This window comes from Topomyia yanbarensis, chromosome 2 (assembly GCF_030247195.1).
Source record: "Topomyia yanbarensis strain Yona2022 chromosome 2, ASM3024719v1, whole genome shotgun sequence".
NCBI lineage: Eukaryota > Metazoa > Arthropoda > Insecta > Diptera > Culicidae > Topomyia > Topomyia yanbarensis.
In genome coordinates, this window is record NC_080671.1 from 359,041,768 (window position 1) to 359,058,564 (window position 16,797).

Sequence of the window (16,797 nt, forward strand, 5' to 3'; positions counted from 1 at the left end):
ACTATTTCCGCGTTATGAGTGCGTCACTAAAGCGGAATTGAACATAATTTTAAAATACACGAGTTTTGTTCATAGTCCTGTTTTCGTAGTGTAAAAACGTGAATATTACAGAATTCATGGTACTTTATTCACGATTTTAGGAACATTGTTTATACGGTTTAACGGTGGTGCCGGATGGATGAGGATGGCAAGATACAGGAGGTTGTTTAGTCGGTAGGATTAACTACTTCAAACCAATCAGACACTACCGCTAACCAATTCCATTTCATCTCGATAATACCCAATTTGTTGAGCTGAGTCTATTGGTACACAATAGACTCAGCTCATAAAAAGTCGTCAAAGTTTACTTTTTCTTTTATAAGAAACATAGAAAAATCAAAACCCTCCCCATGAGCATTTTCTGCGCATGGGCCTGTTATGGATAATCTGGCTGGTCGACCGAATTGGCATTTTGGGTGATCTTTCCCGCAGTGTTGCCACAATTAAATCTGTACCGAGAGATACAAAATCTTTTCTATCTGTAAAAAATATCATTTGATGTACATAATTTAAATTCGGGCCGGCGAGCTGAAACTGACATTAAAATGCGATTTGTGAAAAACCGCCGGAACCGGATGCTTAACGGCTTCAAGTCTTGTAGACCACAGTCCCAAAGTTCTAAAAGCAAATAAGTATGTCATTTCTTTAAAACAATTTATTTTATTCAAATCTGAAAAAAATGAATGAGTAAATAGTGATACATACAACTCTTTGTTGGATTAAATCGACAGAACTAGTTACTCCCGTTGTTTGGCCTTCATTAACACTTTCGTTACACACGTGGCTATGTCCCGTAAGCTACAAACAAGTCAGTAATTTCTAATAAGGGCACAAAATCTACACTTATGAAGTACAAATATTAACAATAAACTAAAACCAAAAAATTCTTTTTTCGTTTACTACTGGTTCGTCCAGAAGTGTTTTCATCAAAGTTGACTTTTACGCCCTTATCACGAGTTACTCGAGAAGTGACCACACAGCATCTCGAGTTCGGTTTACACCTCGTTGAATAATCCGTACGACTTCACCGCAATAAAAATTTCATCACACCGTCGACCTTCGCCTTCACATCTCCCTTTCCCACACGCATTTTGTGTCGCAATGTAGCATGCACTTCATATTGGCGTATCAAATTTCTCAAGCGCGCCTTTGTGTCATCTCAGTCTCATCCGTTTCATCATGCTCCTACATACTCTGTACACACTGCTGCTGTGCCATAAACTGACACGACGCACGGGATAATTATTTCACGCTGATCTTATTCATTTCTATCCGGTGCATCCCTATCCGCGTCACGGTGCAGGCTCGTCGTGGCGCATCCACATGTCCCAGCAAACGTGCAATCTGCTGGAGCAGGCTGGTGGCTACGTCATCGAGCCCCGGGGGCCTATCGAAATCAAAGGAAAGGGCAAAATGCACACCTACTGGCTGCTGGGAAAGGTTGGCTTCGACCGGGTACTGCCAACACCACCCCCGATCGGGTAAGCATCTAGTCGTACCCTCCATTGTACACACTGTATAGCGAATAGATAACATACAAAAAACATGTTTTAATTTTAACTTTCTTGCTGCGCGATGATAGGGAGTCCCATGGGTAAGTATGCGGCATTCATATGTGTTGAATCTAAGAGTTCTATTCATTTCGCGTCCTTTGACTGGGCGAGTAATAATCAAAATCATTACTGCCTTTCTGGAGGACAAACATTTACTGTGTATAGTTGAGGGATTCTATGGGAAACCGGCCGACCACAAAATATGACCATCGTCGATTCGGACGAAACTTTGCAGTTGTGTTCGATTAATGAATCTCCATGATTTTCTCTGCCAATTGCAATTTTTCAGAATGGCGTAGGCGATTCTGCGTGCATTAATTTCAAAAAAATGTTCGATTGCTGTATTTTAGTCAGCATAACTATATGAGAATGAGTAATTGGAAATGAGTACTTCTGTATGAAAAAAATATTGTGTCATTTTTCACAACACCAAATATTTGAGGTTAAAATTAAAATTGCGAAAAAAAAATTCTTTATATTATATTCTACCACCAAAAACCTAAAGAGAAATGAAACATTTTAATATGCTTGCATGATGGAGAACTTATCGGTAAAAAAGTTTTTCTAACAATAATAATAATTTATACATGTTTTTAAATTTTATTATTAATTGACATACAAAACTGTAATTTTATTACAGAATATAATTTTAAGTATTATTCTAAATCAAAATGCATTTAACAAAAATCTTCCAAAATGCAATAGTTGTCAAGATGTTTGGAATATTTCTCAAAAAAAAATTTAATTCGAGTAATTATATCCTTTTTAAAAATTATTCGCATTACTTCATCATAAAATGTCAACAATCTAATGTTTATCGTTTTAAAGACGCAAAAGAAACCTTTTCAGTGTATTTGGTTCATGGAGAAGCTTTCAATAAAAAAGTTTTCCTAACAACAACTTTTGACATATTTTTATAATTCATACTATTGGCAGTCAAAAATACAATTTTCTTTATGAATAGGATTCTAAACGCTATTTTAAATTATAACGAACATTACTCGTATTAATTATTGGAAATTATTCATAATATTTGGGAAAATTCTTCGCTATGTTTAAGAAGTTCTTTCAAAGTTATGTTTGATTTGCTCTGCACAAACAAAAGAAACAAAAGTATCCCAAATAGAATTGTTCACCCTTCTTGCCAGTAAGCAGCATTTTAAATGCACAACAGCAGTAAAAAAGCATTTTCAGTATATAATGGCAATGCAGCCATACATATAATGCCAAAAAATTACCTGAGTATGATTAGAAATTTTCTCAAAATGTTATTACAACGAATAAAAGATAGACCTTTTTGTTCTGAGAATATACACGATTTCTGTACAATTCAATGAACATCATCCTTGAAAACCTTCAAATTTTAAATGCCATTGTCTCTAAAACTGTCCAGTTTATTGGCAATCTAAGATGGGTAACAAATGTGTCAAAATTTTGGCATAGTCCCAGGGGCGGATCCAGAAAAAAATTTCGAGAGGGGTCTGAAATTTCTATTTTACAATGAAATTTCTATTTTACAATGAACATTGTGCATTTTGTAATATTTACTGAATATCAGTTTTGTTGGACAAATTTGGTTTGGAATGATTTTATATCGTAGAGAAGAAGTAGCGAATTCTGTCCAAATACTGTTGCAATAAATAGTGATCCGGCCCATTATGCAGATAAGATTAGCTTTTCTAGGCAATACTCCCACGGTCGGCTGTGTGGAGTTCAAATTGCTTTTGTTTAGGGAACATAGTATACTCTCGGTAGCCGGCTGCCCAGAGTTAAAAAAAAAACCAAAAACTAAACAAGATCTCTTTTTCGAGTGATCGTGCACTCGAAGACTAACTAAACAACTACCTAATAAAATATGCTTTACAGTTCGCATCGCTTGCTTGGAGCGAATCCTAGACCTGATGATAAAAAAAAATTCGGAGAGGGTCCGGACCCCCAAGACCCTCCCCTTGGATCCGCCACTGCACAGTCCTAAATTGTACTGAACACTTTTCACGAACTGTTTTTACGAACAAAAAAGTAGTAGAAAAAAGCTTATATATGTACAGAACAGTAAGAAGTTGTATACAATTTAGCATATCCTTACCTAACTGTTGCTAATAAAAGTTGGATATTCTGTGAACGAGGTCTGAGGCTATTTCTAAATCCCAGATGGCTACTTCCGGTTTAGATAAATTCTTTATAACCTAACTTTTTAAGATTTGGAGTTGACGAGTAGATAACAGAAATCGATGTCTGGAGCCATTTTGAAATTTAATATGGCGACGCTCGGCATAGAAAAAATTTTCTATAGACGAATTTCGCGCCAACTCTAACAAATGTTGGCAGCACCCTCTCAAATTCTAATGAAACTTTCTGTACATGAGAACTTTGTCACAAAAAGCCACTTGCGTATGTTTTCCCCAAAAATGATCTAGACTGTCTTTCGAAAAGGGTCAAACATTTTTTACCAATTTTTTTCAAATGACGAATCCTATAAAAAATGTTATTGAAGTGATTTACACAAAATTAGTCAAATTTTTGAATAAAAATATTGAAAAAATTCTTCATCCCTACACTGAAAAAAATCGATTTTAAATATTTAAAGTCGATTTTCAAAAAAATCCCATCTTTGATTTGGATGAAATTTTGTTCCAAGATAGGTAAATATGTTCCCTACCTACTGTCAAAAATTCAAGTTGGGTACTTGGGGGTGGGCGTAGCGTAGTTGGTAAATCGAATGCCTTGTACGCAACGAACCTTGGCTCGAGTCCCGACCCCGCATATAGGGTTATAAATTTTTCATAAGAGATTTTTCTAACCCGAAGAGGCGAATGACCTTAAGGTTAAAACATCTATAATCGAAATAAGAAAAGTTGGGCACTTTCAAGAAAAAAAAAATCATTAAAAAAAAATTCTCCTTGTCCAAACTTATTTTTTTTAATGTAGGGGAGCCCGGGGCTAGTTGGCGGTTGGGGTAAGTTGGCGGAATCCCTTTTTCTTTGTTTCTATTAGACATATAGCGCTGCCTCTTCTTGTGTACCTCAAGTTATGTGAAACCCGATATCCAATGTGTTTTTGTTGCAAAACGATTTGTTTGGTGGAAGTTGTGGTTGATATTGTGTTTTCGACCATACCAAGTAAATTTTCTAAATTTTAAATACTTTGCGTCATTTAGCGTGATTTTCAATCTATTTCCTGAATGATTATATTTTTCGATAGCGCGTGAAGAGAGCTTTCAGTATCCGTGTAGATATTACAACTATCCACAAACAAAAGTTATTTTTAAAATAGTTTTTCATAAAATATGTGGTTGGGGTAAGTTGGCGGTACTATTTACAGTGCAAAAAAGTCATCAAAAAATTTTATTTCTGGAATTCACTCCAAAATAAGAAAATCTTTTGCTTGTGTATCTCGCCAATGTAGGAGTCATTTATTCCGGCCAATTGCATGAAGAATTTCGAAAATTTGCTTTTGAATAGGGCGTATGTGTCAAAGTCAAAATGCCGGGGTATTGAAACTGAAATATAATAGCAAATGTCGGTTAATATACAGTTTTCTCGAAAACACATTCAGTACGTTCCAAAAGGACCCTTGAAATAATTGAATCTCCATTTTATTGCTGGTATATTCACATACCGCCAACTTACCCCGGGGCCGGGGTAAGTTGGCGGGTTTTCCGCGTCACATATTTTTGTCTCTATAAATGGAGACAATGCATCGAACACTTTAAAAAAAATCAGAGATGTTGCCAACAGTCTGCTCTTTCATGCCGCATGTTCTATTTTGCAAGATCTACCTACATCAAAGCAGTAAAAATTGAAAACTGAAAACACCGCCAACTAGCCCCGGTCTCCCCTATTTTTATAGAAAACCAAACCAATAAAAGTCATAATCAGCTCAGAATCCAATTTACCAACTGCTTGTTGCCTGATACGTTCAAAAAGTATCAGTAACGAGTTTGGTATTCATTTGGCATATTTATTTATTTCAAGTCGTCAATCAGATGTAGACCGGTTTCTTACAATAATTATTAAACTAACTTAACACTAGTTAAAATTTTGGTTTACTTTAAACTGCTGCTTAAGTTTTGTTTTCGACATAGTGAAGTCAATGCTTTCGCAATGTTTGTTGTAAATATTCATCATTTGGTTTAAAGGGCCAAACTTGGCATAATTAGTGCGATGGCGAATTGTACAAAAGATGCTGCAGTTACGTAGTTGTCGAGAAGGAGCATAAAAATTTAGTTTCGATAAAAGTTCGATTGAATCAATACCATGTGATACAATGTCGTTTACAAATGATACCATAGAAAATTCACGACGATCTTTCAAAGTTTGAATGTCAATTAGCATGCACCGTGCTTCATAAGATGGCAAATGTAGTCCAGTCCAACCTAGTTTACGAAGAGCGAACATCAAAAACTGCTTTTGTACTGATTCTATCCGGTTTGCATGCGTTGCTGAAAAAGGCGACCAAACTATGCTACAATATTCTAGTGTTGAACGCACATAGGCTACATATAATGTTTTTATTGTGTAAGGATCTTGGAAATTATAGCTGAAGCGTTTAATAAAACCTAGTGTGCTGTTTGCTTTGTTAATTATTGTGTTATAATGATCTATGAATGTTATTTTGGAATCTATAATAACTCCTAGATCTCTTATTCTGTCACACTTTTCTACTTGTTGATTTCCCAATAAGATTCTATTGTTCTGTATATTATTCTTTCTACTCAATGTTATGGAATTACATTTTTTTACATTCAGTTTCAGCAGGCTTTTATTACACCATGTATAAAATATATTTACTTCGTTTTGAAATGTCTGAAAGTCTTCACCATTTCTTATTTCTAGAAATAGTTTAATATCATCAGCATATATAAGAACTTTTACATTTTTTAGAATGAAGGAAATGTCGTTAACAAATAAAATAAAGAATAGCGGGCCCAAATGAGACCCTTGAGGGACTCCTGATGTAACTTGAATTGGGATTGATTTTATCCCTTTAAATCTAACAGCTTGTTCGCGATTTGTAAGATATGATTGTACCCATGTAAGAAGTCCTGGCTCAAACCCCATTTTTTCTAATTTAAAAAGTAGCATGGGTATGTCGATGCGATCAAATGCTTTGCTAAAATCTGTATAAAGAGCTTCAACGTGGTTTCCGTTATCCATTGCTGTTAATGTGTAGTTAATGAATTCGAGTAGATTTGTACTTGTAGAACGCCCTTTGAAAAAACCTTGTTGCACATGGGTAATTCTGTTCTTGATTTGGTGGAATAAATTTTCATTAACAATCGCCTCGAAAATTTTGGGAATCCACGAGATGATAGCTATTCCACGATAGTTACGCACATCGGATGTTTTACCATTTTTAAAAATTGGAACTAGGAAAGAGCTTTTCCATGTTTTAGGAAAACAACCTGATTCTAGAGACATGTTAAAAAGCCAAAATAAAGGAGCGGTTAGTTCTATTGACAAAGTTTTCAAAAACACCGGTGGAACGCCATCAGGTCCAGGGCTTTTAGAGCTATCCAAGTTTTTTAAGGCATCCATGATTGTATGTACTTTTATCTGTTTAATGTTAATATCTCTTGAAAGTTCTGGGAGGAATGAAAAGTATTCACGCTCTCGATCCTTCTCTGAAAATGTAGTGTAAGCTTCCTGGAAGAATGTTGCAAAAAGATTGCAGATTTCCTCTGAGTTATCGCGAGTTATCTTTCCATCAAGATGCATTTCTGTTGGGAAATAATCCGATTTTATTTTAGTTTTTACGTAATTAAAGAAGTTTTTTGGGCAAGTTTTTATATTGCGTTCTGTTCTTGCATTGTACTCTTCAAACGCGATATCAATGGCAAGGTTCAATTGATCGCATAGATTTAAATAGTTTGTTAAGTTATCTTCGCTGTTGTATTTTTTGTAGATTTTGTGTGCTTTCTGCTTACGATTTTTTAAATTTTTTATTTCTCTGTTAAACCAGATGGGATGTTTTGAGTTATAGTGACGCCTTCTTCTTTTCAATGGTATATCTTCGTGAATGACTTCAAATAATATTTTGTAGAAGATGTCTATGGCAGCTTCAACATTTTCTTCATTTCTTAAAATCATTTGCCAGTTTATTGCATTAATTTTTTGCCTCAAGCTTTCATAGTTAGCGGACTCGTAATCAAATACCTCCTCGAATTCACTATCACCAGGTCTGTCGTTAACATGCAAGAATATAGAAAACTCAATGGCTGTATGATAAGCTTCATTCTTCCATAAGAGAGTAAGTGATTCCGTTACACAGAAGTCTTCGTCTATATTCGTCATTAATAAATCTAAATAGCAATGTCGCTGATTTCTTATGTGATTTATTTGATTAAGTCCTAAACTGGCAGATTTATCGCAAATGAACTGCAAAGTTTCATTATCCCCTACAATAGGAAGTAGGATGCTCTCATTATCAGCATCTGGTATTAAATCAATACCACGTTGATTGAAATCGCCATATATGTGAACTTTTACGTGCGGGAAAAGACTATTAATAATGCATTCAGCAGCATGATAAAACTTTTCGTAAGTCGTTTTTCGAGCAAAATTTGGAGGAAAATACACCGAAGCGAAAACGTGAGTTTCGTCTTTAACATGTACTTTCACCCACACATGCTCGAATTCTTTTGATTTTATAGTTTTGATAACTTCTGCGTTTAGTTTTGCTGAAATCGCAATCAAAGCGCCCCCTCCTGACTTCTTACCAGATACATGACAATCACGGTCATCCCTAAATACATTGTATTTGCTCCCGAAAACTTCTTCACTTCTCACTGTTTCGTCCCAACTAGTCTCAGTAGCTAAAATTACGGAATAATGACAACCTAATATTTTGTTTTGAATCATGTTTAAGAGCATTTCGATACATTCAAATCCATCTCGGACATTAAAGTTGCTAAATGTGGATGTGAGTTTGTGATTCGACTCCATAACTAGCTTGTTGAGGTTGATGGCTTCTTGTTGTTGTCTGTACAGTTTATCGAAATTTAACTCCATCACGAGACGCTTCTGGCACTCGTAGCATATTGGCAGCATGTATGTTAGTATTCTTTGCTCATGATTCCTCTGAGCACCAACGCATGCAGCGTGGAATTTTTTCCCGCATGATCCATGGCAGTACCACACATGTTTGTCGTCACTCACTGTACAATTATTAATCGCGCACGGCATGTTTTACTTACGCAGCAATGATAAATGAAAACAATACAAATTAAAACACGCACGGTTAAACTTTAAACGGCGCAAATGGAAACGCGACCGAACTGTAACGACGACTTGAATACCTTGGTTACCTGTACCTTACCTGCATCAATACTCATTTTATCAAATAACAGTACTATAAAACTAAGGCCTTAAATCAGTCTAGTAACAACAGTTGTGAAGAGCAGTTCTAGTAAAATTATCATTATGGATCAATTGTATAAATCAAAGTTAAACAGTATCAAGTGCTGTGCAAAGATAAACAATCCGAAGTGTAATCGTAATAATTTGCGTCCGGAAGTCGCCATCTTGGAATTCAACATAGCGTTAGACATAAATTTCTGGCAGCCAATCGTCAAGACAATTCCGAAAATACCCAGTCAGTCTAGATTCTACACTTTGAACTCTGGACTCTGCACTCTTCACGCTGGATTCTAGACACCGGGTTCCGGCCTCGATATTCTGTGCTATGGATTCTGGACTCTGAACTATGGTCTCTGGGGTCTTGATTCTCTAACTCTAACTCTAGACTCTAGAGTCTGAAGTCTGGACTCGAACTTGGGAATTTGCCTAAAAAGTCTGGTCTCTGGGCTCTGGACTCTGGATTCGGGGCTCTGTGCTCTGGACTCTGGGCTCCGAACTCGAAACACTATGCTCAATATTTTGGGTTGAGAACTCTGGTCTCTGCATTCTGGTCTCAGGATTCTCGTCTCTGGACTCTGAGCTTTAGATTATGGACTTTGAACTCTAGATACTGCACTCTTCACGCTGGGTTCTAGACTCTGGAGTATGTGCTGAGGACTCTCGGCTCAGTATTTTGGGATAAGAACTCTAGACCCTGGTTTCTGGTCTTTGGGCTCTGGACTCTAGGTTTTGCACTCTTGGCTCTGGCATCTGAACTCTGGGCTATAAACTCTGCGCGCTGGACTCTGAACTCTACGCTCGGAACTCTGGACTCTAGACTCTGAGCTTTGTCTTCGGAACTCTGGGTTCGGATCGCTGCACTATGGACTCCAGACTCTGCATTCTCGTCACTGAACTCTGTATTCTGTACTCTAGACTCGCCTCAGTATTTTTGGTTAAGGACTCGCGACTCTGGATTCTGGACTCTAGACTCGCCTCAGTATTTTTGGTTAAGGTCTCGCGACTCTGGATTCTGGTCTCTCTCCTTGGAACTCTGGACTCTGGAATCTGGAGTCTGGGTTCTCTCCTTGGGATTATGGGTTCTGGTCTCTGGGATATGGACCCCAAATGAAAATACAATGTAAAAAATCAGTTTGGACAAGGAAAAGTTTTTTTTTAAATAACTTTTTTCCTTGAAAGTGCCCAACTTGAATTTTTGACGGTAGGTATAGAACATAATTGCCTATCTTGGAACAAAATTTCATCCAAATCTAAGATGTTTTTTTTTGTAAATCGACTTTAAATATTTAAAATCGATTTTTTTCCGAGTAGCAGTCGATTAAGCACTTTTGCAATATTTTTATTCAAAAATTTGACTAATTTTGTGTAAATCACTCCTACAACATTTTTTGCAGGATTTGTCATTTTTATACATTTGAAAAAAAAATGGTTAAAAGAGTTTGACCCTTTTCAAAAGACAGTCTAGATCATTTTTGGAAAAACTAAATATGCCAAGCTGCCAACTGAATACGATTTAGCGCGGAATTAGTCTATAACCTCAACAATATCGGTATTTTCGGAATGAGGTTGACGAGTTGATGAAGAAAATCAATGTATGAAGCCATTTTGAAATCCAAGATGGCGACTCCCGGTAAAGATATCTATACAACCTCAAAACTATAAGCATTTTCAAAATGGGATACTTATAGAGTAGATATAGGTACAGTGATTAGCTACCGGAAGACGCTATATTGGCCTTCATAATGACGTCACTTATCGATTTCCGTCAAGTCTACTCGTCAAGCCCTTAAAGGTCATACAGAATTTCGCTCAACTAGAAGTCGCCATCTTGGATATCGAAATAGCACTAAACTACCATTTCCATCATTTACTCGTCAAGCCCGTCCCAAAAATTATCGAGAATATTGTTCAACCGAAAGTCACGATCTTGGATTTCAAAATGACACCAAACATCCATTTTCATCGTCTATTCGTGAAACCAGTACCAAAAATACCGACATTGTTCGAGTTTTCGAGAATATCGCTCAACTGGGACTGATCATCTTGGAGTTCAAAATGGCGCCAAACATCCATCTTCATCATCTACTTATCAAGCCTGTTCCAAAAATGCCTATATTGGTAGGGTTATCGAGACTATTGCTTAAACAAAAAAATTTAACAAGGATGTGAAGCTAACTATTTTGACGAACTAAATCCCAAATAACGAACCCATTTTTACGAACCAATTCAATTTGCGAACGCCCAATCTTGTTCGTAAATGGAGGTTCTAGTGTACTGCAATTTCAATCAAAATAATCATATATTTATTTTTCCAGTCTCGACATCGCCATCCTGCGTAAATCCCTCTTCCAATCCGAGCAAAACAATCAGCAGCAAGCGACCAACGGTAGTTGCAGCGGTTCTACCGCAAACCATTCGTCCAGTCACTCACCTTCGGTAGCGGGAGAATCGATAGATGTAAAAGTAGAAATTACTCCACCGGTAGCATTCGATAATCCAATGCTAGCCCCATCGATATCGGTGGATTCAAACTCAAGCAATGCCAACAACTGTACGCTGAACATGTCCGAATTCCAGTCGAAAACAGCAACGCCTAGTCCGCAGGCGCGGAAGCTGTCGGAAATTGTATCGGAGACAGCGTTTCTAAGTGCAAACTCGAGCTTCAACCGACTGAATCCAGCCTCACCGGGAACTACTTCCTCGCGATTGTTCAAACGGATTGAGGAACTGATAGATCTAAGCTCACCGTACAATTACTACAGATGTCTGAGTCCCAGTGAAAGCAACCTTTCGCAGTGCGGGGACAACCGGTACCATGGCTATCAGATCAATCGGACGGACTGCCCCAGCAAACCGGGTTCGACGCGGTTTCTTCGTCGGCAATTCAGCCTAGATAAGGACGACGTGGGACCATCGATGACAACTAGTCAAAAACCTACACTGGAAACCGTATCCTCCATCTCAGTTGATCGTGAGCAACTAGCCCGGATGGGAACGCTATCATCGATCACGTCCATTAGCTCCGCCACTTCAGTATCACACTCATCCAAACAACAACGGGTAATCCACAAGCAGCACTCGGCCAGCGTTGCACAAGATTTGGAAAAAATCGAAGAGATTCCCATATCACCCCAATCTTTCCTGTTGAATCACAATACCAGCAGCAATAGTACTTCCAGCCTACATTCCGACGTTACCGATAAATCGAAAGTGCGATCGGTAGGAGCAAATGGTAAAGAGCTGTGTCTCAGTATCGAAGCTCTCGGACTAAGGTGAGCACAGATGGGCCGTTTCTGCAGCAGCCGGTGAGCTGCGAAAAACATTTCACTTTGATTCAGGGTAACATAAATCTAATCAAATCGAATGATAAAACTAAGTCTGACTGCTAGAAGGATTGCTTTTCAACCGCGAAGGAAGCGTGTATTCAATCGATTGGGGGAAAACTAATCTCTAGAATATTTATAGCTATCACAGATATAATACTTTTTAATTGATTTCCTATAACTAAGTGTAGTCCGAGAGACGGAGAGAAAAATAAATTATCAAGCGAAACGGTGGCAAAATACTTCGGACTGTAGAAAAAACATGCTTGAATTACCGGCAGTTGCTACTTGCTGTCTATTCATTGAACCCTATTGGAAGCAATGAATGGGAAAGTTACCGGCGTGGAAATTATGTGCGAACCATTTTCAGCATTAAACGGTACGAGGACTTTCAATATATCAACCACTGTTTACTTGTGTGGAACGAAAGCAAAAACAATTTACCCACCCATTCAATAGCTCAATTCCGCGCTACTGACTTTTTTTAGAAACCAAGAATTTCAATTGCATTTTATTCTTCGCTCAACTAGAAGACTGCTGAATGAAAACAGTATGATTTTGTTTTCTTTTAATTTGTTGGATTTGAAATCAAATAACATAAATCAATTACAGCTCACATGTGCTAACCACATTGATGTTTAGGTAAGTTAAACGTGAATTATACATAAACACTTGATAACGAACTGTTCAATACAGTCGTTCTATTCGGCTTCTTACAACGGCACTCAATACGTGACAAATAATCCAAGTGATATTTGTTCTTGGAAAAAACATGCTTTCGTAAATAAACAAAGTTGGATTTTGCGTTTCAGATTCTCCTCATCAGTGTTAAAGAGGAGATGGTTAGGTAGAGCAGGCCCGGCAAAGGTCACTCGATATGAGTCTGTGTTGACATATGTCCACTTCGCGTCCGCTGCAACTGATGCTGAATACAAACGTTTGCACTCCAGTATCTTCTTTGGCTGAAGCATGGGGTCTTTTAAAAAGTCAGCAGATCCGCGCAATTCAAACTAAAATCGTAGCGGACCCCGTAAATTTCGACCCGATTAGCTGGTACATATACTATATACTTCTTCGTAAAAGGCCCGTAGCCAGCAATATCCTTTGCCTGCTTCAAACTATTTACCACCACCCTGAACTTATCAGGACGAATTTTCGATATTTCGATCACGGCCGAGTATCGTTTCGTCAGAACTCGAGAAAGCTGCAATAATTTCAAACACTTCTTGTCTTCGACCCGGAAGAAGATCATATAAGGCACGGTTGAGGAGCATGGATATATCTTGAGCTGGCGAATTGATTGTATTTCGACCTTTGTCTCTAGGCCTAGAGTGCAGTGCAGGATAATTGAAGTCAAGAATGGGGCATGTAATACGATAGCGGAACTTAACTTCAGTCGAATGTCCCGTTCGCGCTTCACACCAGCAATAAATAGAAAAAGCCAAAACCGGAACAATCAATCGAAGCAACCCAGCTTTTCGTTGCAAAACTACTATTTTGCTGGACTCTCCACTTCTGCGAAATAGGAACTGTTCCGGTAATTCCTTGCGGCACACTGAACAATGGATCGCTGACGATCAGCTTACGATTAGCTGACAAAGCAATATTACGGTATGTGAAAACGCACTTTTTTCTATTAGAACATACGGAGATAACCTGTTACAGACGAAAGCTCCTTTACTATTTTACTAAGGTGTTTAAAATATAAGATATTATTTACCATAATATCTTATATTTTAAAAATCTCAACAATATTAAGGATGTTCAATGAATGATGATTTAGTTATTTTCATAACCTTTCCTAAATTCATCCAAAGGTAAGACATAAACCGGACTTAAAAATCCCACCGCGCGAGAACAAATTCGCATTCCCAGTTGGATTTCAACGCTGACTGTAAAATAAACTCGACGGAGAAGGCTGGCAAAGAAAGGGAACCCGAGCAAAGTAAAACATCAAAATTATAGCAAGAAGATATCATATTTTGATGTCATGAAATTATTTTGATATCGGTTTATATTTTTACAAATATGACATCATATTTTGATTTCATTTTGCTGAGCTTACACGCTTTGCGAAAAAAACATTTCTTAATTTTTTTTTTATTTCGTTGATAGAGGTTTTACCCTTAAAGTCATTCGCATCTGTTTTCGGGTAAGAAAGAGATTTTGGAAAATCTGTAACCCTATGTGCAAGGCTGAGAATTGAACTCAGGTGAGCTGCGTACAAGGCAATAGATTTACCAACTACGCTATGCACGCCCAAAAAATGTTTTTTTTCATTTCTTTGCCAAAATATCAAATTGATTACTTATTTTGTTTTTAATAAAACATTTCAACATCTAAGATGCTTTCACTGATAGCATAAATAGTTTTCTGTTTGATGTCATAACGCAAATTTTCTGCTCTCGCTTTTGATCTTTTAACCGTTAAAACAACCAAAACAATAACAACCTGACTTTGTTCTCAGTTTGATATCAAACTTTGATCGGGAAGAAAGAGTGGCATTTGTAAGTAAATAAATAAATTGAAATGAATATCTACAGCAGATAAACCGACGGGCACTTTGAAACTCAAGTTTAGATTCGGTAGCAGCTGCCGGGATTTTCATTTTGGCGTAAGGAGCATAGCGGTCGTTATTTACGTAAAACCCAAATGAACTAGCAGAGCACATCGAGAGTCATTTGTTTCTGGTGTACTGTCTTTATAACGATGAAATAACCAACCCGCCGGGATCATCCCGCCAAAATAAAAAGCAATCTGACAATCGTTGTGAAGAAAATTGAATCTATGTAGAAAGTTTTCTCGGAACCGGTTAGCTCAACCGGAAAGAAGTTGAACTGGAAAAATGTCTAAAGGCTGCATCGGAGCGGAACAGTTTCCGGATAGACGAACACCGCTTGAACATGATGGATGATACTACCGGGCTAGCATCAATCCTGTCTTGTGTACCTTGTAAAAACAAGATCCCGAAAGCTTGGTAGGATTTCGGCAAAAACAGCTGATTCGGAAAGATATCGGATTATATACCATTACACAATTGTGTGACAATTTGTGTTACTCCAATCCACGTGTTCACTACTTCATCCTGCTCTTGACTATCTTCATTGGAAATAGTATCGACACATTATAATACGGTTCAGTTAAACTTACTTCCATAAATACATGCCATTCAGTTAGTGATTAACTAAATAATGTGTACTTTTTATTGCCTGTATCACTTTAAATTAAACAAACATTGAATTCTTTTTCATTTCGTGGTTGTGTGTCCCAGAAGTAAATGTTTGTGGCAAATAGCGAAACAACTATTCCATTGTAACTAAATGTAAAAGGTAAATCTGCAAGTAAGGCCCGAACTCCCGCACCAAAACCACACCGTCTGCCACTTGTACTAAAAAACACAAAACCTATCTACTTTAAAGAAAAAACGAACTTTTTGATTTAAAGCGTAAGTATTCTAACATTTAGAGTCCCTCTGTAAAGTGTGCCCACAAAAAAGAACATTCCAATACTTCCGTAACCGTTTAGATGAAATAGGAATAAATTGATGAAATTTAGAAAATTAAACGCATGAATCGTTCGATCGTGATCAAATTGTGTTTCTCTATCAACAAGAGTTTATTATGGATATATTATGTGGAACGATTAGATAATATATTAAGAAGATCGTATATGAAAGAACTTTATGAAATATAAAAAAAACTCCTAAAATTTTCAGCTTATCTCGTGACAAACCTCAAATGGAAACCCTGAAAGTCGCGTAAAGAAATACCGGCAAACCTCGAAATTCGGCCGAAGTAAGATCATCTAGAATAAAGTTTATAAGGTATCAAACAATATATCATACTCAAATATGTTTGTACCCCGATAGTGTAGATCGAAACATTCGGCAAATTGAATCGGGAGCGAGAGTCCCTCCTATTATGAACTATATAGTTGAAATTGTTGTAGAACGCTGCTTTAGAATAACACTTCTTTGGTGCACCAAGGAACCGTTAAACGCATATAAATAATGTTAATTCGTTTTTGAATGTGGAAGCAATGTTGTACACCTTTTATATGTGTAGGTGCTGTAGTTTCCCGGTGGCAAAGAGAACACTCACGATACAGAAATATCAAATCCAGAGCTGTGTAGAATATATTTATCAATGGATGTTATTTATTTTTGTGACCAAATAAACAAACAAACAAATTCGGAAAGCAAATAAACTGCTAAATAGTCGACTAAATCGGCCTTTGTGTACAGTAGTGAATATCACGCCTCTTTCAACCCCCCTTTTCCGCAGCACTCAAAGTTTATCGCTTCAACATGCATAACTATTAATAAATAATGCTTCCGTATTAAAGTACCGTTTCACAGTTGATGACAAACCCGACAAGTATCGTAATGTTTGACACTTCAGCACCGGTCGTTAAAATGAATCACATACACCGTCACGTCACGTGCTTTGTATAGGAAATAGTCAAGCAACCGGCAAGGAGGGAAGTGACTAAGGAAAAATTAACGATGACAGGCGTCGGTAGTCG

At 37.3% G+C, this 16,797-nt stretch overlaps 1 protein-coding gene across 1 annotated transcript in view; it reads left to right on the forward strand.

Moving 5' to 3' along the window:
• LOC131684320 (uncharacterized) overlaps positions 1-16,499 on the forward strand; it is a 346,758-nt gene extending 330,259 nt beyond the window's left edge. Inside the window, exons 14-16 of the mRNA XM_058967082.1 lie at positions 1,343-1,520; positions 1,622-1,633; positions 11,266-16,499. Of these exons, the coding sequence (XP_058823065.1) occupies positions 1,343-1,520; positions 1,622-1,633; positions 11,266-12,226 (1,151 nt within the window). The 3' untranslated portion in view covers positions 12,227-16,499. The remainder of the gene's footprint in view (positions 1-1,342; positions 1,521-1,621; positions 1,634-11,265) is intronic.
• Positions 16,500-16,797: the final 298 nt, after the last annotated feature.